The 24,841-nt window shown below is 40.3% G+C and overlaps 1 protein-coding gene across 4 annotated transcripts in view; it reads right to left on the bottom strand.

Moving 5' to 3' along the window:
* Positions 1-24,841, bottom strand: part of EMB2247 (protein EMBRYO DEFECTIVE 2247) — a 418,314-nt gene that overhangs the window by 43,918 nt on the left and 349,555 nt on the right. For all 4 annotated transcript variants that reach the window (XM_089378646.1, XM_089378647.1, XM_089378648.1 and 1 more), the window contains one exon: positions 23,211-23,358. In XM_089378646.1, coding sequence (XP_089234772.1) covers positions 23,211-23,358 — 148 coding nt within the window. The remainder of the gene's footprint in view (positions 1-23,210; positions 23,359-24,841) is intronic.

Here is a 24,841-nt window from a genome sequence, read left to right on the forward strand (position 1 = left end):
ATTCAGAAGCTTCCCCCTTGCCCTTCTTCCGGGGGCACTGAGTGGCATAATGTCCCAACTCCCCACAGTTGAAGCATCTGACCTTGGTGATGTCTTTCTTATTTCTCTTCTGCTGCCCTTGTTATCCCAACGATGCAAGCACTGCATCCTCCTCCTTCTTGACTCGGGCTCCCTTGCTGCTACTCCCTAGCTTGGTCAACCTCCTGAGCTCTTCTTGTCGAAGAGCTACCCACATCTCCTCCCAACTGGGGAGAATTGCTCTGCCTAAAATACTTTGGACAAATGTCTCCCAGTCTTCGGTGACCGCATTCAGGACAGTCCTGAGTCCTGACCATGAACTCAGGATCTGGTGTAGACCCCATGAAAGTCAACTTGTCGCAAATCCCTTGCAACCTGAGAAGGAAGGGATCTATCTCCTCTCCTTTCTGCATTTGGTATTGTCTCAGTTGATATTCTAATAGCATCTTTTGTTGCACGGAAGAGCCCTGGTACAAGGTGGTCAAGGTCTCCCACATCTCCCTTGTTGTTTCCTTCTCAGCAATGTGTGGTACTACATGATCTTTGACCCCGTCTAGAATCATGCACTTTGCCTTCACCTAGGCCTCCTTGTACTTCTTTGTCGCATCAGCGTCAACCGGAACAACAACCACTTTCAAGGCATAGTCCTTGATGCGATGTTTATCTAGGATTGCCATGATCCTGGCCTTCCAGATGATAAAATTGGATGCTCCGTCCAATATGTCCTGATCCCTCAACCCATTCATTGCCATCTCTGCTCAAAAATAAACTGGTTCTCTTCTCCCTCTCCTGTCGTCAATCTAGCAGGACTTGGATCTGGATTCCTTGGGCGCAAGAAACGCTCTAAGGAACAAGATCCTCTCTAGAATCCCTCTCAGTCCTGATTTCCCTCTCGGAAATCCTTCGGGCAACTGTCGAATCACTTTCTCTCCGATCCTCCTTTGCTGCTACTACCTGGATCTAGATTTCTTTGGCTAGAAATTTGTCAAGGCACTGACTCCCTCTACCTTGGATCTGTCTCCACAGACACTGTTCTTCGCCAACAAAAACAACGTCCCATCAGCTCCTCAAATCGAATCTGCTCTGCGCCTCCAGCCTCGACAACTAGCTGATTCGAACCTTTCAGGCTCTGAGCTAGCCTAGAGAGCTGACACAGTCACTGCGTGGGCTCCTCTCTGGCTTTGCATCACCCTCTACAGGCTCGAAATGCTGACGCAGGCACTGCGTGAGCCTCTACATCACTCCTCTAGCTCTGTGTCACTCCTGCAGCTGCTCCTCTGCCTCTGAAACAACATTGTCACTCAGGACAGCTGCTTCTCTGCAGCAAATTCTCTGGATTTCTCGGTTGGTGTCTTCAGTCTCCTATGATCTGCAATGCTCTGATACCATGTGAAAATTTCTGAATCTACACATCAGAAACCCCTACTGCAATCACTGGTTTATCATCTCCTACTTGTTCTTTGCATTTAACAAGTTATTTAATTACATAAACATCGATGAAAAACACTATTGCAGCCTACACATACATATAGATCATGAACTGAAATAAACTGAGACAATCACACAAGGGACATCATTATTTTTGGACAATCATCCCCGGAAAAACCCAATTTAGGAAAACTAGTGCAGCATATAGAGGGTTTGTATTATTAAGCAGATTCTTAAATACAACTAGGGTGCCAAATGTAGCTCACCCAATAGAGAATAACCTTGGCAGAAGTACCTCTATCTAGAGACAGATATTTCAGCAAATCCAGCAACTGGATGATCAACCCCACAGATGACAAATGATGTCCCCAGTGCTGGGCAACGATGGCTGCTCCAAGCTCTGCACTGGAATTGCGTCACCTCCTCTAGGAGCTATGTCACCCTCACAGTGAGCCTCCCTTGCTCAGAAAGTCGATATGTTGGACTTCTCTCACTCTGCCCCACAGAAAAATCCCAGCGTTGCCTCTAAGGGTCTGCGTCAGCCCCTACAGCTCCTGCATCACCTGCTTCAGCCTCTCTGGCCTCTGCGTCACCCTCTCTGGAGTTCAACTGTCTCTCCTAGTGTTGCTCTGCCTCTCTGCTATGTATTCTTCAGCCTTGGACTAGAGTCCCTTTGCCAAACTGCCCCCCATTGCAACTCAGATCATTAGCTCAATTTTCTCAGCAAACCTCGCCCCAGAAAAATTAAACTCTTTGATCTCTTGGTGTATCTCCAACTGACCCTCAAGCCTCCTCTTATATTTTTCCTGTTGATGAATCAACGACCGTGATCTAATCTCTAATCAACGACTAAGATTAAAACAAGCTTGATCCTCGTCACTTAGAACCTTCTCACCCATATTCTTATTAATACACATTAATATTTTTATTTTGCTAAGTTTAGACTTAGGAACCCATTAAAAATATTAATTATTTTAATAACTCCTCATCCGGGTGGAATTTCTCCAAATGATTTTTGGGTTCTGGAGATCTCATGCGTTCTAGCCCAGTTTTGCAGGAATCGCCCCCCCCCCTCCCGGATCCTAGGCCGGAATCGTGTCCCGTACGGAAGCGTTCCGGAACCTCCAGGCGAAGCGCGATTCCAAAATTTATGAAGCGCGATTCCTGTTTTTTTATGCGATTCCTGGAATATAGGAAGCGTTGGCCCGGATCCGTGCTTCGGAGGGCGCTTCGGGCCTCCGGAAGCGCCTCGCTTCGGCCCGGAAGCGCAAGCTTCACGAGCTCCGGATCCGCGCTTCCGGAAAAGTCCGCGGGTGCAGCAATGTAACTCGATTTTTTTTTTATTTTTTTTAAAAGTTAACTTGAGTTTGCATGAGGGGGTGGGTTAGGGTGAGGTTAGGGTGGGTTTAGGGTGAGTTTAGGGTGAGTTTAGAAAAGAATAAAGCCCCCATTCTCTTCTCATTTTCTCACTTTGAGTTTATGAGAGTTGGAGAAGAGAAGAGAGGAGAGGAGAAGAGAAGAGAGGAAAGGAGAGGAGAAGAGAGGAGAGCTTGGAGGAGTGAAGAAGGAGGAGCTAGGAGAAGGAGGAGGAGCTTGGAGCAAGAGCTTGGAGGACTTCATCTACAAGAGCTAAAGAGGTAAGTTCAAACCCCAAACTCCCTTGTTTTTTTGACAATTTTTTTGTATTTTTCTCCTCCCTCTCCTACTCTTTCCCATTGTTTCTACTTGCTCCTTTATTTACAGGTTGTCCACCACCTATATCCATATTCCAAGATGGTGTTCTTTTGGCTTCTATGTATCATTCCACTCTTGGTTTTAATGATGGCAAGGGTGAGGAATAGAGGGGAAGAGGAAGGGGATGAACTTGGTCCTAATAGTAGTGACCCAATGTATGATGAGGAGGAAGGGTTTGAAGAGGAAGGGGATGAACTTGAAGGGGACACTGAAGCACAAGATGGGAAAGGTACATCAACACCCTTGTGGAACTATGTGACCAAACTTGAAGGGGGAAAGGGTGGTGGATCTTACAAATTTATGTGCCCTCATGGTTGTCATGGAGGAAAACCATATACGGGTTCATATACCCGTCTGAGGAGGCATCTTTGTGGGGTGCTGGACAGTGATGAAAAAAAGGGTTCTGTGGGGGTACAAATTTGCCCAAACATTTCAACTGAACAAAGAAAAAAATACATCCAAATAGAGATGGCTGCACAACAAAAAAACAAGAAACAAAAAACTCATTCTGAATCAAGTGCAACCTCTAAATTTGGTAGTTTCCAATCTCCTCATGGTACTTCTGCAACCTCTGGAGGTAGAAAAACAATAGGGGATTTCCTTAATGTTGCTGGGAGGGATGATGTGCCTGGTTCACACATTGAACCTTTTGATGCATGATATTGTGAAACACAAAGATTGTGGGTGGATTGCTGAGGTTTACAGGAAAGGGAAGCAGCTCATTAAATTCATCACAGGGCATACAAGGGTAAACTACTTCTATGGCACTTACTCCAAGTTGCAATTGCTTAAAATTGCAAAGACAAGATTTGCTAGTTATTACCTCACCTTTAGGCGGCTAGTGAGGGTGAGACAAGCTTTAACTAATCTGGTGTGTGCTGAAACATGGAATGAAATTAACACTGACACAGATGGTGCTAATGCAGTCAAGGACACTGTTCTTGACAGTTACTTTTGGTCACAGGTTAAATATGTTTTGCAATTCACCAAACCAATTTATTACATGATCAAGTTTGCAGATTCAGATCGACCAGTAATTGGGGAGGTGTATGAGCAAATGGATAGCATGTTGGGGCAGATTAAAGACATTGTTGAGCCTAGAGATACCACCTTGTACAATTATATTCGTGTAGAGGTGCAAAACCGATGGGAAATGCTAAATATTCCATTGCATGCATTAGCATATGTTTTGACACCTAAATACTATCATCCATCATGGCTTTCAACACCAGCACCTGGGGGGGAAGCAGCAGGAAAAAACCACACCAAGATAAAGAGGTTCACGAAAAATATATGGCTGCATTGAGTAGATTAATCCCTGATGATGAGGAGGCTGCATTGGTACGAAGACAGGTGAGCAACTATACGCTCAACACTGGTCCATTTGGGAGCATGCATGCAATTCAAGATCGAGAGACTTTTTCTGCTCTTGAGTGGTGGAACATGCATGGAGGGGGTACTCCACTTCTACAGAGTTTGGCATTGCGGGTGCTATCACAGGTGGTAAACACTTCTTCTGCAGAGAGGTGTTGGAGCTCTTATTCTTTCATCCACAGTGTTAAAAGGAACAGGTTGAATTTAGACCGGGCAGAGAGCTTGGTTTATGTTCATTACAACTTGCGATTGTTGTCCCATTACTGTGAAGATGCAAAGTCTAATAAAGACTTGTTGATTTGGGACAAGAATCCAGAGGAGCCCAATTTGGAGGATGGAGTGTTGCGACTAGAGCAATTAGAGGATGCTCTTATCCAGGTATGTCCATTGTGGTATGAATTTTCCAATTTTCCCTTATAAAGCATTTCTCTAATTCATGTTTTTTATTTTTTTGTTAACTAGTGTTTTTTTTTTTTTGCATGAATTTTTTGAGCGATTCTAGGATGATGATGACCGTGTTGATATGCCACCACCCCCACCCCCATCTGGTCCCTTGGTTCCTAGGTTCCATGGTTCAACACCAACAGCAGGGGGTTCTTCTTCATCAGTTCCAGTGCCACGACTTACACAGGGACCATCTTCTTCATTGCCACCACGTGGAGGCCCGCCATCACGTTCTATTCGTGGTGGAAGGAGGAGAGATTAGTAGATATATTCACAATCTACTTCTTTTTGTCATAGATTACTCATTAGACTTGTAGACTTGTGAATTTGAATTTTGAACCTTTTTGGCTTGGCGGTGACCAAGTGACATATTTTGTAAACATTATTATTTGAATTTTGGACATGACAAATGTTGACAGTTGCTCACTTGCTAGATAAATCATAATATGCTCTATGTTTTATGTTTTATAATATGCTTAAATGTTTTATGTTTTATAATATGCTTAAAAATTTGATGTATGTTTGTAATAGCTAGAATATAGATGATTGTTGTACATACTAGTAACTACAATGGAATCATGGATGCCATATCTATCTTGATTTATGCAAAAATATGCATGTTTTCATGTCTTCTACAATTAATTTGGTATTTGGGATGTTTGTTTTGAGTATAAATGCAAAAAAATATAAAAAAATATATATATATAGCAGACGCTTCGCTTCCTAGATTTTTGGAAAATGACGCTTCCGCGCTCCGCGCTTCTGCTTCGCTCCCGCTTCGTGCAACATTGTGAATCTAGCCCCTCCACCAAATTTCGGAGCTAGAGCACATCCGATGCTACCCAAAATCAACAGTTGGCATCTTGAGTCAATTCCTTCTTGTGCTGATTGTGAGAAGGGTTACAACCTAAGAAACCAGATTCGTCCAAACCCCCTCTCGTGTCCTGGATCCCACAAATTGGACACGATTTACTAGGACACGTATCCTGTGAGCATGTCCGACTTGTCTTGGATCGTGGGATTTGATGGACACGTGAATCCCGACAACGTGGCCACGTGTCCCCTAAAAAAGTGTGTCGCGCAGCCAATAAAGCCCGATTTGGGCTCATTTGGCAGTCATTTTTTATTGTGTCTTTTGCTATGAGTGTGTGGGAGCTTCTAGCAAAGGGTTTAGAAGCATTTTGGAGGTGATTCAAGTAACAGGTAAGTGAAGTTTGCTTCTATATTTTTTTGCATTTTTACTATAGTAGTTTGCATGTGCATTTTTTTACAAGTTTGTGCATTTTTTCTTTATTTTTTTACAAAATTCAAGGCTCAATCAAGGGCAGCAGGGAAGGGGAAAAGGAAGGGGAAGAATGTCCCCATTGGTGATGCCCCTCCTGTTCCAATTTCATCAATGTTTGCAAGTGTTCCCTCTATTGGAAGTGGGGTTGCAACAATAGCTTCAAATGTTGAAGGTAGAATGATTTAGAAAGATAGTAGGCTCAAGAAAACAAATATCCCTTGTGGAAGTATGTCACAAGAGAGCAAGGGTCGGGCAATAAGTTAAAGGGAGGAGGCAATGTTGCTTGGAAATGCAACTATTGCAGCAATCATTTCAAGAGTACTTATTACCGTGTGAAAGCTCATTTGTTGGCCTTAGCAAGTTGTGGAATTGCAACATGTACTCAAGTGTCTTTAACTAGAAGGAAATAAATGGAAAAAAAGGCCAATATTGGTGTGTCAAGGGTGGTTGCATCATCTAAAAAAACAAGAACGATGATTCCCTTCCATTCTTGAGGAAACACAGCAACAAATTTCCATTTGAGAGTTTTGGTGAGGTTGTGGGTCAAGCAGCAAAAATAAAAGCAGTGACACTTGGTCCAATGGACCTTCTCGCAGATTCCTTCCTCACATGAATGGTGAACTTTCACAGGGGAGGAAGGATGCATTAAGGAGGATATTTCAGGATAGAGCATCCCTTGATGAGGTGGAGGATGCCTTTGCAAATTTTTTCATTGGCATTGGGCGATTTGCAGGCTATGATGTGATTAGTGATAGGGGGGCTAAGAAGCCTTATTCTTGGTGGGCAACTCATGGGGCAACAAGCCCTCCTCTATAGCAGTTAGCCATGATGATCCTCTCTCAGGTGACTTCATCCTCTTGTTGCGAGAGGAATTGGAGCACATATGGGAATTTGTATAGTGTCAAGAAGAGCAAGCTTAAGAAGTCCAGGGCAGAGACAATGGTGTATGTGTACACCAACCTTCGTCTTATTTACAAATAGAATGATGAGTGGTTGAAGGGAAAGACAAAGATGTGGGATGTCTTTCCTGATGATATGGGTCTAGACAACAGTGTTGAGTTGGCATTGGCCAACTTGGATCTTAATGACCTAGTAATAGAGCCTTTCACTTTTGATGATGGTGATACTATTGAGGGGTCATCCTCCACACCAGCAGATGTAGAGATGACATTGGATACAGAGGAGGAGGATGCAATAGAGGAGAGCAGTGGTGACCATGACAATGATGTTGATTTTGATGATGATGATTGATGACTCATGAGTCATGAGCTACCTACTACCTTGAGGCTTGTAGTTGTTTTGTATTAGCAATTTCTATTTGTCTTTGGCATTAGTACTACCTATGTAACACATTTTGATATTTACAATGTAGGATCTAGATCTATGTTTGAATTTGTATCATGAATGAGAATTTGTGTAAGAAATATCTATTTAGTATTGATTTTTCATAGATATATATATATATATATAACGTGTCCTGTTCTGGGGGGGTCAACATGTCCATGTTGGACATTCAAATTTTCGTGTCCTTTGTGTCTCATGTCCCCGTGTCAGCTGACTCAGGTTACAACCTATCCAAGACTAAACTATTAAGCCATCTTAAGGTCTTTGCAAGTCTAAGGGTTTATATCGTATTTAGTTGATGCACAAGTTCTTTTAATGAGACTATCACAGTGCATTATAAGCAGGAACAATCCTGAACTCTCTTAACAACAGCAAAATAAAAATATTGTCACAGAGTTGTTCAATCTCTGATATATCCTTGGAAGCAACTGAATCACTTAACATCAGTAGACTTAAGGACATCTATCGTGGCACACTACGCTTGAAGACAACCTGCTAGCCTATTTGAGGACAGAACTGAGGCATCTCAAAGTGACAGCTAAAGGTATGATCTAGAGTCAATGGTTGAGCTATACTGCAAAACTAGAGCAGTATTCTAAGAGACAGTTCAGGGAAGACATTGAATACTGTCTAATGTGCATCTATATACACGTGCTAACACCTGTAGCAAACTATTGGTAATTGTTATATTGTGTTGCTGAGTTTACCAAGCTGCACAGACACTAAGTGTGGGAATTACTTTATTGAAACATGCACATGTGACTTTCCTATGTTACCTATTGTTGAGTATTGAAATCTGTGTCATGATCAGTACATGACACTATTGATGTGTATGTGGTTGAACTGCTTGAGCTAAGTAACAACACATGTTGCTAATGTTAAGAGTAGGCAGAGTGAAGGGCTAGTAGTAAAAGAACATTTTTACTATTGTTTCCATGAGTATGTTTTGGTCAGGTTATTGACCAGGAATCAGAGATCTAGGGTTTGGATAGAGGTTGCTTTGCAGGATTCACATCTTGAGCAAATGTAGAGTGGAGTTGCTGGGGTTGTCATGTATAAAATATTCCACATGATGATGTTATAATGATGTTGAGGGCAGAGCTCAGTATGGCAGTGTGAGGACTTGTATGTCTTCCATGTATTGATGAGAAAAAAACTTTGTAATTGCATATGCCCATTTCCCTGCATGTTCGTATATAATGGTCAAAATAATTGTAGACTTTATGAGGTAGAGTATTCTTGTGATTATGAATGTTGAGGACTTGATGAAGAGGGTTGTGTCGAGTTGATTGGTTAAGCAGAGTGGTCGTCTCGATGTTGCCAGGGTTCTGAATATGTTGTTGAGCGAGAATTGTCCAGCTAAGGTTTGATGCAGTATCTAATAGATTTGTTTGTGTCACAGAGATCACATTGGTTACTGAAAATTATTGTCACAAAGATGTTGAGCAGAAAATCGACTATTGATAGGATTTGCTATTGATGTACATGTTGAGGAGAAGTTGATCTGATTGTTCAGCAGAAGTTGTATTGCAGTTCGTTTTGTATTATTATTAAGCACAAGCGGATCCAATCTAAAAATTGTGAAACATGGTCCGTTGTGGTGAATTGAAGGGTTGGAGGGTGGTGCAAGGCAAAGTATGGAGTCTCCTTCAGGTTGGAGCCTGAAAACACTTTAGGGCGGCAGGATGATGCTAGAGCAAGTTGGAGCCTGACAACACTTCAGGGCGACAGGGTGGTGCTAGGGCAAGTTGGAGCCTGAGAACACTTCAGGGCGGCAGGGTGGTTCTAGGACAAGTTGGAGCCTGTGCAGGGTGTTGGAGCATCCTTTCAATCAGAGTTGATAAAGCCAGAGCATTGGAGCATCCTTCCAGTTGGAGTTGGTAAACCACAGAGTTGGAGCATTTTCTAGTGGAATCTGGTAACTCAGGGTGTTGGAGCGTCCTTTCAATTGGAGCTGATAAATCAGGAGATTGGAGCCTCCTTCCAGTCGTAGCTCGAGAATCTTGGAAGTTGTAGTTTCCTATTGATGTAATCTTTAAATAGCTATATTAAGAAGCATTCAGTGGTTTTTCTCCCATAAGGGTTTCCACCTAAAAAACTCTTTTGTATTGTTTTGGATGTTGTGCATTGTTGAATGGTGTTGCTAATTTATGTTTTGATCTAATGCTAATGATAATTAATGCTCTATGAAGTTAAAATTGACTGAATAAACTAAAATAAGGATTCACCCCCCTCTCAGTATTTCCAACACCTTAGACCATGATGTCAAGTTGATGACAGACCACTTGATAACGAGAATGGATTCTTGCTAATGAAGCACTAGCCCATGATGAAGGAGATGGCTCGTTCATGATGATCACCTTTTGATGTGCCCTTTGCACCTTTTGATGAGAGAGAGGCTCACTTAGAGAATGATGTCACATGTTTTAGCCTTATTACTCACGCGTGGGGGTCATGTTAAGGCTATTTGTTATGTTTTTGAGTTAAGATGGCTATTATGTTGGTCCACATGTGACCTTAACACCATATTATGTGGATTCATTGTCTTTTGAGGCTCTTTTAACTTTCTTAGTGAGGAATCAACCTACCTTTGTCTTGTATAAATAGGAGGTCAAACTCCTCCATTTGGAGAACACAAATTCATTTCTCTTCTCTTGAACTCTCTTGTATTAGTGAGCAATAGAGACCTAGTTGATTGAATACGACTAGGGTTTTTCTCTCTGTGGATTGAGCCTTTCTCAAGAATTTTTCATTGTGAATCTTAGATCTTTCATGCATTGTAAGTTGGTTTATTTTCTATGCTTGCATGTTTTCATGGGAATTGGCGCTACTATTGTTAAGTAGGTTAATTTGACATTTGTGTGCATGTCCCTTGTTGAATTTGTCCTCAATTTCTAATATTTGAGAAGGAGAGTAAGTTAATTCTTTTCCTTTGAATTTCTAGATAACTGAGAACCCTAATTTAAACCCTAAGGCAAGAAGGTTAATATTTCGTAGTGCATTAGAATTAGGTTGTCCCCTTGTAAATTTCCCTAGGTTTGGTTTGTATCCTAAACTCCATTGCTCTAGGTGGGAAATGTTGAAATTTCTAAGTCTGGCACATTAGAAATCCCTACTACATTATCTGGTTTATTATCTCCCACTTGTTCTTTCCATTAACAAGTTATTTATAAATATAAATACTGAAATAAACACAAATGCAGCCTTTACACATATACAAATCAACAACTGAAATAACTGAGACAATCACACAAGGGACACCATTATTTTTGGACAATCGTCCTCGGAAAAACCCACTGTGGGAAAACTGGTGCAGCAGATATGAGGGTTTTATTATTATGCAGTTTCTGAATACAACTAGCGTGTCAAAAATGGCTCACCCTTCAGAGAATTTCCTTGGTAGAAATACCTCTCCTCGGAGACAAATATTCCGGCTGATCAACAACCAAATGATTGATCCCACAACAACTTCGACAATTCCTTAGCTGGACAGCGAAAGCTGCTCCAAGCTTCTCTCTGGAATTGCGTCACCCTCTTCTATTCTGCGTCTTGCTCTCAGCTCCCAGTCTGCCCCACGAAAGTTCCTCAATGCTGCCTCTTCAGCCCAACGTCAACTCTGCTAGCATCTACAGAGCCTATGTTTCTTCTGCGTCAGCCTCTTGGCCCTCTGCGTCAGTCCTGGCTGCCTCTGCGTTAGCCTTCCAAGGCTTTGCATTGTCTCTCTGACACTTTCTCTGTCTCTCTGATATGTACTCTCGGCTTTCTACCGAACTGCCCCTCGCTGCAATAAATCACTAACTCGATTTCTCAACAAACCCTTCCCTAAAAAATCAAATTCTTGATCAACTTGGTCCATCTCCAACTGACCCTCAACCCTCCTCTTATACTTTTCCTGTTGACAATTCAACGGTCGAGATTAAGTCCCTAATCAGCAGTTAAAAGATTAGATTTGGCTTGACCCTCGTCATTTAGAACTTTCTCACCCATTTTATATTAATACACATTAATATTTTAATTTTCCTAAGTTTATACTTAGGAACCCCATTAAAAATATTAATTATTTTAATATCTCTCCATCCGGGTGGAATTTTCCCAAATGATTTATGGGTCTTGGAGATCTCATGTGCCTTAGGCTTTCCACCAATTTTCATGGCTAGAGCACATCCGATGCTACCACAAGTCAACAAAAAAGACATTGATCCTTCATCTAATGGATAGCTTTTAATTTTACTTTAATTTGGCAAAACCTTAGTTTAATTAAAACTCTCTTTTTAGTTAATTGCATTGATATCAGGGATAATTTTCTATAGGTTAAATAATGCTCTTTGATGAATGTCCTATGTTGTAGAATCAATTTTAAATGGAGAAGCAAAATCCACGATTTTTATGCAATTTCCTGCAATTTATTAGGGTTGAAGCCATTATTTAATTGCATTTATTGGCTAACTGAAACATGGAAAGTTGCTAAATTTTATTTCCCAAGTTGCTAATTTTCTAATAATTCATTTCATGTACTTTCCGTACATTTTGAATGGTTAGATTTTCTGTCGTTATAAGGTACTGTTTGCTGTCCAAAATTATAGATTTTTGCCCAAGTTATAGCAGCAGTGTGTCTACTGATCTTAGGTTGTGTTCTGGAAACCTATTTGGCACTCCTTCAGCCTAGATAGCCTTAGGATTGACCCATAGGACCTATGAACCCTTTTGCTTGCTTTACACTCAATCTCTATCTTGCCTTAGTCATTATAAGTTTGTGTGAAAGGATATAGTTTGTAAGAGTTTTGAGGGGTGTTGTACCTATTTTGTCACAAGTCCAAGGAAGCAGTTGTACAAAAAAAATTCAAGGTTCAGAATCATCAGCCAGCCAGTTATCGTGTCATTGTAAATGATGCTAGTACGACCATTTAATTATGTAAAATCCTAGGTAAGCCTATGATTCTGGCAACGAATTTCATCCTAGGAGGTTTTTCGTCTCACCAAATTATGTGTTTCTAAACGCAGATAATCGGCATAGTTTTTCCCTCCAGCTTAAACCCCAAAGCTAAGGTGGAATTTATTGACAAAATCTTAGGTGAGTTTTAGTTATAAGTCGAGTCTATTGTAAGAGTGATTTGCAAATAATTTAAGCTATTTGGCTAAATTATTTTATTACAGATCACTTGGTATACTAGACCATATTATGTCGTAAAATTGGGTAAAAATTATGAGGGTCTATAACAAATGGGTTTTCCCTATTTGAGGGTTAAAACTGTAATTATCTAATGTAAAAAATATTTAGTGCATGGTCTCTCGCAATCAGACACCATGGCTAAAGTATTTGATGGTGGAAAAATAATTAATCCCCTTTTGTCTCAATCAATTAATTTTTCTGGCAAAATAAAACTAAATCTTAAGCCAGAAAATTAATTAATTTAGAGTCAACATAAATTCTAGAGAAATTAATTTCTTCTAATGGAAAATGACCAAAAAATTCGTGGGTCAAAAAGAAGTTAATTTTTTGAGGTCCCCCACCAAGGCAAAAATGAATATTTTATGAAAAATTGAGCCCTTGGACCTTGGTGGTTAAGTCAAAATCAATTTTTTGAAGAAATTAATCCAAAATATTTATTTTTTGATTAATGAAAAATGGTTTTTAAGAAAATTCGAAAATTCTTCAAAAAAAAAAAATATTTCGACATTTGAGATTAAAAAATGATCAATTATTTATCAACGATCAAAATTACTTTGACGGGGACCAAACCAACTAGCCATTATTTTCCACTTGGAGGATTTATCTATAAATTAGAAGCCATTTGCTTCTCAAGTCACGATGATGAAATCTCTGAATCTAGTCAATGTCATTTTGTAACGTTGGTTTTGTTTTACTGATATATTGGGAACGTTTGAAATATCATAATAAAAGACTTTGGGGTTCAGTTCATGCTGTTCTTTGTCCAATGATTTGTGTTGGGTATGTACTTTCCTATATTGTGCTTAAAATTTTATAAACTTGTTTACTCATTACATGGTGATAAGAACATTCTATTGGTAGATTGTGGGGGTCTATCTGAGGTGATGTGATTCGCCATATGTCTAACAAGTTTTCTTGAAGAAAATATATAGAGTTTACAGGTTCCCTGGCCCTTGGGTTCCAGGTTCACCGACTTTGGAGGAGAGCCGACCTTGTTTGGGCTTCGAGAATTCTGTTTGGTTTTCTTACTTCGCTAAAGCTATGGGCAATACCATAACTTTCGAAACACATTTGATCTATTGTCATTATTCATCATTTAAAAAAAAATCAAAAATATTTTTATTTCAAGCATTGTATATTTGTATATATCATGTAAATTATTTTTTAGAGTAATTTTGTAGATAAATTCTTCTAACCCTTCTTTTGCAGCTATTGGAGTTTGGGTTTTTATTTCGAATTTTGTATATATTGGGGTTTTGGGTATTCTTGTTTTTTCATTTGTGCAAGTAATCCTTTCAAGCCATCAAAGGAGATCAAATTTTCTTTAAAGTTAGCCCAAAGGTTAGGGCTCTTAAGGGTTTCATACCCTAGACAAATTTGGCAAGGGTTTGTAAAAATTTCAGAGATTGATTTAAGCCTCAACGGGCTAAATGTGCCCTCAAAAGGCCCTCTAGCCCCAACGCTTAGCTAAAGAGAGCAGACGCAGGCCCTAGTAAGGTAAATTTTGGGCAAAATCCGTGTTTTTCTGAGTTTTGGGGCTATTTATTTTTGTATTTTCAGGGGATCGAAGTCATCTGAGGGTTAGACCTCTTCTTTCAAGGGCCTATTTCTGCCTCCTATACCCATACGCAGCCCTTGAAGGGCCTTTCTCTCTTGCGGCACCCATTTTGGGGCTTGATCCTTTCAGCGTAGCCCTATTTAGGGCCTTCTTTTGTGCCACAGCCCAAATCTGGGTTCTCCTCCCCTCACCGCAGGCCTGTGGAGCCTTGGAAGCCCTCACGGCCGCCCTCCTTTCCTCCTCTTCCCCTCGGCAAACCCTCCTGCTCTTTCTCCTTACCACTGCAGCCTCCTTTGACCCTCTATCTGGGTGCTGCAGGCTTGGACAGGTCTCAAAACCTCACGACAACCCCTCCTCAGCCTTTCATGGTGTGCTGCAGACCCCAAGGGATCTCCCTCTCCCCTTGTCCTCCTCAGCCTGCTTTCTATTCTTCTCACTGGCCCATCTAGGCCTTCCCTTAGCCAGCATTGTCCCCTTTAATCTCCCTCCTATCTTCACTGCCTTGTCCTAACCTCTAACAATTACTTACAGCCCTCATCACAGGTTACACTATCTCTTTGGTATTTGGTTTACTGCTAACATTGGTTTTTTGCAGAGGCAGAATTTAACTGCAAGTAGATTGAGTCTATTAACAAGCTCTCTTGATCAACAACAAGGGCACAGGCCTATTGGTTTGTCTCTTACCCTTGGATTTATCCACTGAAGCACACACAGTCCATTAGACATCTAATCAACACTAAGAAGCATTTAATTCTCAAAAGCATTAACTAATTGTCAATCAACTGAAGAACACTTGTTTATGATCATTGAAGGTTGCTTGAAAAAATTCTCTTATTCATTATGGCATCTTGAACAACTTAAGAAACTGTCATAATACCTCTGCATTCTGATTGGAAGCTAACAGTGGCAAAAGCATGATCTGAAGTCTCTAAAATAATAAGGAAATACATCTAATTTGCAATATATATCTCTGTTATGAATTAGCTCTGAAGCCAGAGAAAAAGAGGTCACTTTTTCTTGTTCATTTCCTTGCATTTGGTATTTCCTGTAGGTGAAATAATACTGTCACCAAGTTGCATACCTGTTCTAGCATCAACTGCAAAATGTATAGGCAAGTAGCATTCTGCTCTTTTGTTTTCACTGAAGAAGCACTATTGTAGCATTGTTAGTATCTTGTGACATTGGGTATTTGATCTTGCATAAGTAGATGTCATTATATTCCATAAGCTCAGGGTGGGTACCAAAGGCCTTAACATATTTTCTGCAAGCAAACTCTGTTTTCAAAATTAGTGCTAACTTGGTTGCTAACTGTTGACAATCTTCTTGTGGGTTTCGTATTGCTATTTCAAGCTTGATTTATAGACAAGCTACGTCATCCAGTGACCGTATCAGCTGGGATTTTTCTCATTGATTGTGTGAGGTAATCTCACAAATCTTTCTGCCATTATTTCTCTTTCTGTAACTGAATAACCCTTGAGGTATTTAGAGATGTATTCAGAATTTGCTACTGCTTAATAATAATAAACCCTCAAATCTGCTCCACCGGTTTTCCCACATTGGGTTTCTTTAGGGACATCTGTCCAAAAATAATCGTGTTATTGTGTTGTATTTTATTTCTTGCTCAGTCTCTTGTTTCCGCATATAAATTAATTAAGTGAAGGCTGAAATGTATGTATTTCAATATTTGCCCTAGGAAACTCCAAATAACTTGTTCATGTAAATCTAACAAGTAGGAGAAATATCATCAGTTGTTGCAATAGGGATTCTGGTTTAGGAATTTTCACAGTACTCAGATGGTCAAAAGGATGATCATAATCTATGGTTAGCCACAGACCCTTCTTCATGACAGTTGGTTGGTATTCAGGGTTGTTTATGCGCTGGTTTGAGCATTAGGAGGAGGACAGAGTGACTTCAAGAAAAGTCGCAACAGTGTTGATTTTGGTTAGCATCGGATGTGCTCTAGACATGAAAATTGGTGGAGAGGCTAAAGCACATGAGATCTCCAATAACAAGAAATGGCTTGGACAGATTCTAACCAGTTTGGGAGATATTAAAATAATTAATATTTTTAATGGAGTTCCTAAGTCTAAACTTAGGAAAAATAAAATATTAATGGGTATTAATATAAAACTGGGTTAGAAGGGTCCAAAAGTCATGGATCAAGCCAAATATAATATTAGCCGTTGATTAGAGATTTAATCTCGGCCGTTGATGGACCAATGAGAAAAGTACAAGAAGACGCTTGAGGGTCAGTTGGAGAATAAACCAAAAGAAATCAAGAATTCGATTTTCTTGGGCAGGGTTTGAAGAGGAAATCAAGTGAGTGATCTAAGTTGCAGCTGAGGGGCAGTGAATACATAGCAAAGAGGTAGAGTTAGTACCAGGAGGATCAGTGCAGAGCTGGGAGAGGTTGACGCAGAGCCAGCTAGACGCTACGTAGAGGCAGCTAGTGGCCACGCAGAGGCAACCAGGAGCTGCACAGAGCCAGAGAGGGCTAGCATGTGAGACGCAGAGGGTCTAGGGGCTGATGCAGAGGCTCCAGAAGATGACGCAGAGACCAGAGAGGCTGACGCAGGGCCAGAGAGGCTGACGAAGGGCCTAGAGGGATAGTTGGGAGAATTTTGTGGGAGAGACTGAGAACTGGAGAGTTGCATAGGGTGACGCAGTCCCTATCAGAGTGATGTAGAGCAGCAAAAGCTGCATTTTTGCTGTAGGATCGTTCATCCGGTGATTTAGCCAGAATATCTGTCTCTGACTGAGAGGTACTACTGCCGAGGGCATTCTCTGGTGAACCATTTCTGGCACCCAAGTTGTATTCTGAAACTGCCTAATAATAAAACCCTCTTAATAGCTGCACCGATTTTCCCGCATTGGGTTTTTCCGAGGACATTAGTCCAAAAACAACAGTGTCACTTGTGTGTTTGTTTACTTTCACTTGATGATCTGTATGTGTTGATACTGTACTTGTATTTATTTTCAGTATTTACAAGGTAAATAACTTATTAAGTAACTGAACAAATAAGAAGAAATAAATTAGATAGTACAGGAAGAATTTCTAACGGGTTAAACTTAGAAATTCCAACAAGCAATAGGATGTTGTGTATATCTTTACTGTTGAAATTTCTAAGTATTACCCATTAGAAATTTTATCTGTATTCTCTGGTTTATTTCGCCTACTTTTTTAATTTCTAACAAGTTATTTAACCATATAAACACTGAAATAAACACAATACAATCTCAACCATCTACATATCAACAGCTGAAAGAAATAGACAAACACACAAGGGACACCGTTATTTTTGGACAATCGTCCCCGGAAAAATCCAACTTCAAAAAACCGGTGCAGCAATTCTGAGGGTTATATTATTATGTAGTCTTTCTGAGTACAATTGGGTGCCAAACTGGCTCACCCGAGAGAGAAAATAATCTGGCAGTAATACCTCTCTATTCGCAAGCAGATATTCTGAAACTCTTCCCCATGAAACCCTCTCTAGCACAATTTGAGGCTCTACGTCAGCCCTCTTGGCCTCTGCGTCAACCCTTTGAGGCTCTATGCAGCCTCTCTAGCTCTCTGTGTCACTCCTGCAGCCTCTGCGTGGATGACGCAAGCCCTTCTGGCCTCTGTGCAATCCCTGCTAGCCTCTGTGTGGCTCCCTCTGGCTCTGTGTCGGCCTCTTTGCCTCTGCGCTACTCTTCTGGTACTATCTCTGCCTCTCTGCCTCATACTCACTGCCCCTCGTTGCAACTCTGATCACTAATTTGATTTCTCTTAGCAAACCCCGCTTTAGAAAATCGAACGATTGATCACTCTGGTGCATTCTTCAACTGACTGTCAAGCCTCTTATACTTTTTCTGCTGAGTCTTCAACAGCCGAGATTACATCTCTAATCAACGGGTAAGATTAGATTTGGCTTGATCTATGTCATTTAGAACCTTCTAACCCAGTTTTATATTAATACCCATTAATATTTTATTTTCCCTAAGTTTAGACTTATGAACTCCATTAAAAATATTAATTATTTTAATATCTCCTTAACCGGGTAGAATCTGCTCAAACCATTTCTCGGTCTTGGAGATCTCATGTGCTTTAGCCTCTCCACCAATTTTCATGGCTAGAGCACATCTGATGCTACCCCAAATCAACACAAGGGTTGTATGTCAAAAGCCCTAATGTGGAGCAGCAAAGGCTAATACAGAAATGGCTTATCCTCCTCATTACTGCCTCATTGTTGCTATTATGATTGGGTCACCTCTTGATCTAAGGGATGTGCCTCTGGATGTTCTATTGACAAGTCAATCTCGACTCTTTATTATACTATCTCTCTCTCTCTCTCTGTTGAACATTTATAATAATAGGAAGAATTGATCAAGGGTTTTCCCCATTATGGGGTTTTTCCCTGGCTTGAGCCATATTCTCGTGTTCTTCTGTCTTGGCTTGTCTTCAGCATTTATCATTTATGTTCTTTCATTAGTTACTGTCATATAATGTTTAATGTGATTGCTAATAGTTTAATGGGAATATGGTTGAATGAAGTAGCTAACCTAAGCAAAGAATGTGTTAACCCTAAATTAACATGGTATCAAAGCTAGGTTGAGGACAAGCCCAAGAAAGAGGGAAAGCAATCTCTAAGAAATACTGACAAGTCTTCATGACCTCCTTTGAAGGTTTCTATTTTCTGAGGAAAAGTCAGTGTTGATTTGTGGTAGCATCGGATGTGCTCTAGCCATGAAAATTGGTGGAGAGGCTAAAGCACATGAGATCTCCAAGACCCAGAAATGGTTTGGGGGAATTCCACATGGTTAGAGAGATATTAAAAGAATTAATATTTTTAATGGGGTTCCAAGTCTAAACTTAGGAAAATTAAAATATTAATGGGTATTAATATAAAACTGGGTGAGAATGTGCTAAATGACATGGATCAAGCCAAATCTAATCTTATTCGTTGATTAGGGACTTAATCTTGGCCGTTGAAGACTCAACAGGAAAAGTATAAGAGGAGGCTTGAGGGTCAGTTGGAGATACACCAAGATTGATCAGTTAGTTCGATTTTCTGGAGCGGGGTTTGCTAAGAGAAATCGAACAAGTGATCTAAGTTGCAACGAGGGTAGTGAGTACATAGCAGAGAGGCAGAGATAGTGCCAGAGGGCCAGCGTAGTGATTGAGGAGGCTACACAGAGCCAGCAAGAGCCACGCAGAAGGCCAGAGAGACTGCGCAGAGGCTAGCAGGGCCTACGTGGGTGATGCAGAGGGCCAAAGGGCTGACGCAGAGGGTTCCAGAGCTACGCAAAGACTAGCAAGGCAGACGCAGAGCCTTGGAGAAGTGCTGGAAGGATTTTTGTGGGGCAGAGTAGTGCTAAGAAGCTGAATATCTGCTTCCGAGAAGAGGTATTACTGCCGTGTAGAAATCTCTGTTGGGTGAGCCAGTTTGGCACCCTAGTTGTACTCAAGAAAGCTGCTTAATAATAAAACCCTCAGAACTGCTGCACCGGTTTTCCTGCATTGGGTTTTTCCGGGGACGATTGTCCAAAAATAACGGTGTCCCTTGTGTGTTTGTCTATTATTTTAGTTGATGATCTATATATGAGTTGAGACTGCATTCGTGTTTATTTTCAGTATTTATATGGTTAAATAACTTGCTAAGGAATAAACAAGTAGGTGAAATATACTAGATAATGCAGGAAGAACTTCTGACGTGTTAGACTTGGAATTTTCAACAGTCAGGTTATCTAGGACCGAGTTACTAGATGAAGGAGAACTTTTCTGGGCATCATTACAAGATCATAACTTTTGCAATTAGGACACATTCCTAGGAGATCTAGGTCGCAGTCCTAGTCTAGAAGAGCGAAGAAATTAGAGTAAAGGAACATCATTTTTGGAATCCGAGAACCCAAGCTATAAGCTCAGTCAAGGCCAAGACCTTTGGGAGAAAAAGCGAAGGTCTGTACATAAAATATAGGGTCTAAATTGACCTCAGAAAGTCGAATTCCAAGTCATCTCAGAGATCTGTAATTAGGAAGTTCTATCCATTATTGAAGTTGCAGTCATTATGAAAAGGAACCTAAATTCTTATGAAGGCATTTGTGAGTTGTTGACCTTTCAAGGTTGTGACATCCAAAAGGAAAACTAAAGTGTCATGTCACATTTCTGGGCATGTGTTTAAGACTATATCTCTAGTTACTAAGCCACAGACCTGCACTAAATCTATACAGTGAGCTAGAAATAGCCCTACCAGCAAGCGAAGAATTAAGGAGCCTCACAAAAGGATAGTCGTAGCTATTAGAAGATTATTTGTCCAAAATATTAGGGTTGTAGATGATTGGTGATTAGCCCTAACCAGGCCTAGACCAATGGTAAAGAGAGTCGAGTATCAGTGTGATATAACAGACTCCTGATACTTGGGGTCCACCCATGGGATACATATAGGGATCAGAGATGAGGGCCAGATGGGTTATACGCAGCAACATCCTGTGAGGAGAGGGAGTTATGAGCTCCCAGTATGGTTGGGGGATCCAGGGATCCGATTGGCGGGTGGATCACTCCACTTTGTGATGAGCAGGGTCATGGCAGAGGGTGATCCAGTTCACCTTGGGTTTGACACATGGGGGATCACTAGACCTCTACTGCATGGTGAGGCAGACTTATCTTGTTGTTGGTTAGGGTCGAGATTCGCAATGGAGGGGTAGACATTGGCATCATGGAGATGCTCGGGCAGGATGAGCTTGGCCTTCACAGATTTTTCGCCACTAGGCCCCAGGAGAGGAGGATACAGTCTGCGCACGATGAGGAGTATGTCATAGTCAGAGTAGCGCAACGTAGAGCTCTTTTGGATAATTTGTCATTCTACACATTGTTGCTCACGCTATTTAGCTAAGTCATAGGTGTTGTTTAGCACCAGAGGTTTCCAAGGGGAAATCTCACCCTCTTCTTCGATGGACCACAAGTGCCACCCTAGGGAGGCAAATTCTACTCTTATTTGGTAGTTGGGAGGATACCAGTAGTAACAAGAATTCCTAGAACCATTGAGACACAGAAAAAGGAGCTACGAAGGGTTTGGAGAGGTACTGTGCTAGGGAGAAGGGATTTGTTGTAGTTGGGTTGTTTCCTCACACAAATACTTGCCAGGAGGGAATTTCCAGGAGTAGAGGTGTTTTTCTCGGTAGAACGAATTGATGTGGCTAGCCCTGCGTCTTTTTCCTAAGGACTGCGCAGAGGGTGGTGGAGCTATTTGTGGGGAGGCTCAGTGAGTGGGATTAAGGAGCTGGAATTGTTTGGGATTTGATTGCAGGGGAATTGGAGGAGATTTCTTAGCCTTTTAGGAGCAGAAAACGCTCCCACTATCGTAGACGACATTTTCTAGCAACAGAACAGGGCCAAGCATTTTGGAGTCAATTTTGGAGCTTCAAAACTAGGGCAAACCCTTTCTGGGTTTTTCTGGGTTTATTGAGGAGAGGCCAAGTTTACTTCAGTGGAATTTTTTGGGTAGATTTGAGGGGTCAAACAGGGGTCCAAACTCAGCCAGCAGCTAGAGGAGCTAAGGGAAATTGGACCGAAATTCCAAAGTCAACATTTGGCCAATTCATTCGTGGGTTTTAGTGGATTATTGGAGGAGAGCCTAGGATTAATATCCCGGAATTTTCTGAGCATGGGAGGAAGCCCTAGCAACCACTTCTTTCCAACCAACAGTGCAGATTTCAAGGGCAGCATAGAGCATAGAGGAGAAGTCACTTCCCATCATCCGGGCACCTTGTTTTCTCACCTGGGATTTGTCTAGCTTGCCTTTGGCAAGCCCAGGTGCACTTGTTCTTGCCTATTGTACTCCTACCATGATATATAATAAAATGGCTCAGCTTCTTTGGGGATAAATTGTTAATGTGCTGTTATTTTGCGGTGTTTTGATCTTTGGTTGCATTTAAGAAATTTATGGCTGTTATTACTTAATATTTCCATTAGGAATATTACATCTAGCAACAAAGGTGAGATTAAGGGTTATGCTATTTATTGTTATCTAATACAAAAACATTATTTGCAGCTTGAATCCCAAGATATCATAATTAGATTTCATATTTTCTATACCATTGACACACTCCTATTATATGGTTATTAGAGTTGGGATCAAGGGTTGCTGCATTCCAACTGTTCACTTAATGAAGGAGCCCTCATCTCTATGTTTTCCAAGGAAAGTCATGTTAAGAGAACAATGTCATAGATGTGATCCCAGGGAGTTAAGGGTTCTCTCCTAAATTCAACCATGTGGTAGACATATCGGTGGACAAGAAAGCCCTATAGTTTTCCATGAAACTAACCAATAAGGTGTTAGACCACAGCTGCTAAACCTAAAGTGGCCCTTCTTATTAGAATTCTTCACTGTATTTCCCTTTATGCTCCAAATTTGTTAGAGAGAGATCAGTTGAGGTATCCATGAAGAAAACTACAAGGCCTCCTTGAGAATCAGTTATACCAATCGCCGTGAATCCATATTTCCTAAACTTTTTCATTATTTTAACACTAATCTTCACATGGAAAACAGGTTAAGTGCCATTACATTACAAGATATATCAGTCTTAATGCATGAACTAACATAGGATTTGGCCAATCCGTACCCTTTTGATGTAACACACGATGTACATTTATTGATTATCTATGTGATATAAGATTAATTTTCTAAAGATGAAAGCATTATTCTGTATCATCTTTTAATTTTCTAAACATGACACTTTCAAACTTAAGCATAAAAGTGTATCTTGGTTTACCTTCAACGTAAATTGTGAATATTAAACATCTACTAGAACAAAAAATTATCTTGTGTTACAGGATATTTAACTAATGAAACTGAAACTTTGTTCCAGTAGCCCACCTGCCAAAGTTCTTCTGTAACATACGGCATGAATGGATGAAGTAACTTTAGAATATTCTGAAAGACATAAACAAGCACAGCTTGTGCACAAACAGCAGATGAGGAATTCTCTTTTCCATAAATGCGTGTTTTGCTGGCTTCAATGTACCTAAAGAAACATTGACAAAATATATAGTAAGCCTTAGACTTAACATTAAACATATTTCAAGTTTTGAACAAATGAACTTGCTTTATGAGAATTTTTTCCTGTTTCTCTCTGGTCGAGATGACAATAAACATTCTAGGCATGAAAGAAGCATAAATTGCTAGTGCATTCATTAATAATGACACATACTTTCGAGGTTATGGAACATTAGCACTGTTTAATTACAGTGCTCAAAGCATCATCCTTTATTTTGGCAAAAGTCAAAAAGAAATTCACCATTAACACATACCATGTTATTTCAAGCATAACACAAAAGACACAATCCCCGAGGCTCTCTAATCTTAAGCAAAAACAAGAAAACTCACACCTGTGACTATCAAAGGCACAAGGTTATTTAACCTTAAGCACACATTGATTCTTACAAACATATTATCCTAAATATAATTTGAAACACAATTCCCATAAGCGATACAACAAACAATATTCTATCATAATGAACAGGCATAAAACTAACAAGGGTGGAAGGGGAAACTGCTATCTATTTTATAGATGATTAAAGCAGTGTGAGAAAGGCAGAGTATATAGGTTGGTGACAAGGTACTTGGAAGGATACAAGAGTCAAGGGTCTGTGTTATGGTCTTGGTACTTATCAATTGAAGGTCTAAGAAGAAGAATTTTGATTGGGTTTTCCTCTCAAGAGGTGAGAGGTTTTGACCTTGGCTGGAGAAGCCTATATATTGTGTCACTTGTCTCTTTTATTATTGTATATTTATAATTGTCTTGATGAAAGAACACATTAATAAGCTAACAAGGAATTGAATGCAAGAATAAGTAAAAGAGCATCACAGGCAATTATCAAGAAGAGAAATTGTTATCTACTACATGCCCTATATTTCTCAACACTTCCCTTCTATTTTTGTCATCAATTGATCCCTTTCATCTGATCTTTTGTCACTTTCTTTCAACCTGTCTTCTTCTGCCTTGCATAGAGACCATAATTTGATGAATGGGATAGCTTCCTCTTCCTTAGTAGATATGAGGTTACCTTGTTCATTAGTCAATGCATTTAGAATAACGGAGATCATTTCTTTATCAGATACCATCTCTCCTAGATCTTGCAATTGAGTTTTTATTTGAGATGCTTTTGAAAGGCATGAAGATATCCCTTCATCCTTTGATACCTTCAATTTATATAGATCAGATCTAAGAGATGATCTTTTCTATCGTACTCTCAGAGAAGAGTTCTACCAGCGCATCATATATATCTTTTGATCTCTCCAGCTTGGCTACATAGGGAATGAGAGGATCTTTGATAGATTCCTTAAGAATCTTTTGAGCCTTTAGATCCCTTTCCCTGTATTCAAATAATTCTTCTTCTTTGGATGGCTTGGAGATCTTTCCATGGACATGATCAATGACTTCATTTACTTCGAGGACTATGTTTATCCTTCTTTTCCATTCAAGATCTTGATTGTTGATTTGGGGT

The sequence above is a fragment of the Pinus tabuliformis genome, chromosome J (genome assembly GCF_031772625.1).
Source record: "Pinus tabuliformis cultivar Carrire ecotype Pingquan chromosome J, CPIR1, whole genome shotgun sequence".
Taxonomy (NCBI): domain Eukaryota; kingdom Viridiplantae; phylum Streptophyta; class Pinopsida; order Pinales; family Pinaceae; genus Pinus; species Pinus tabuliformis.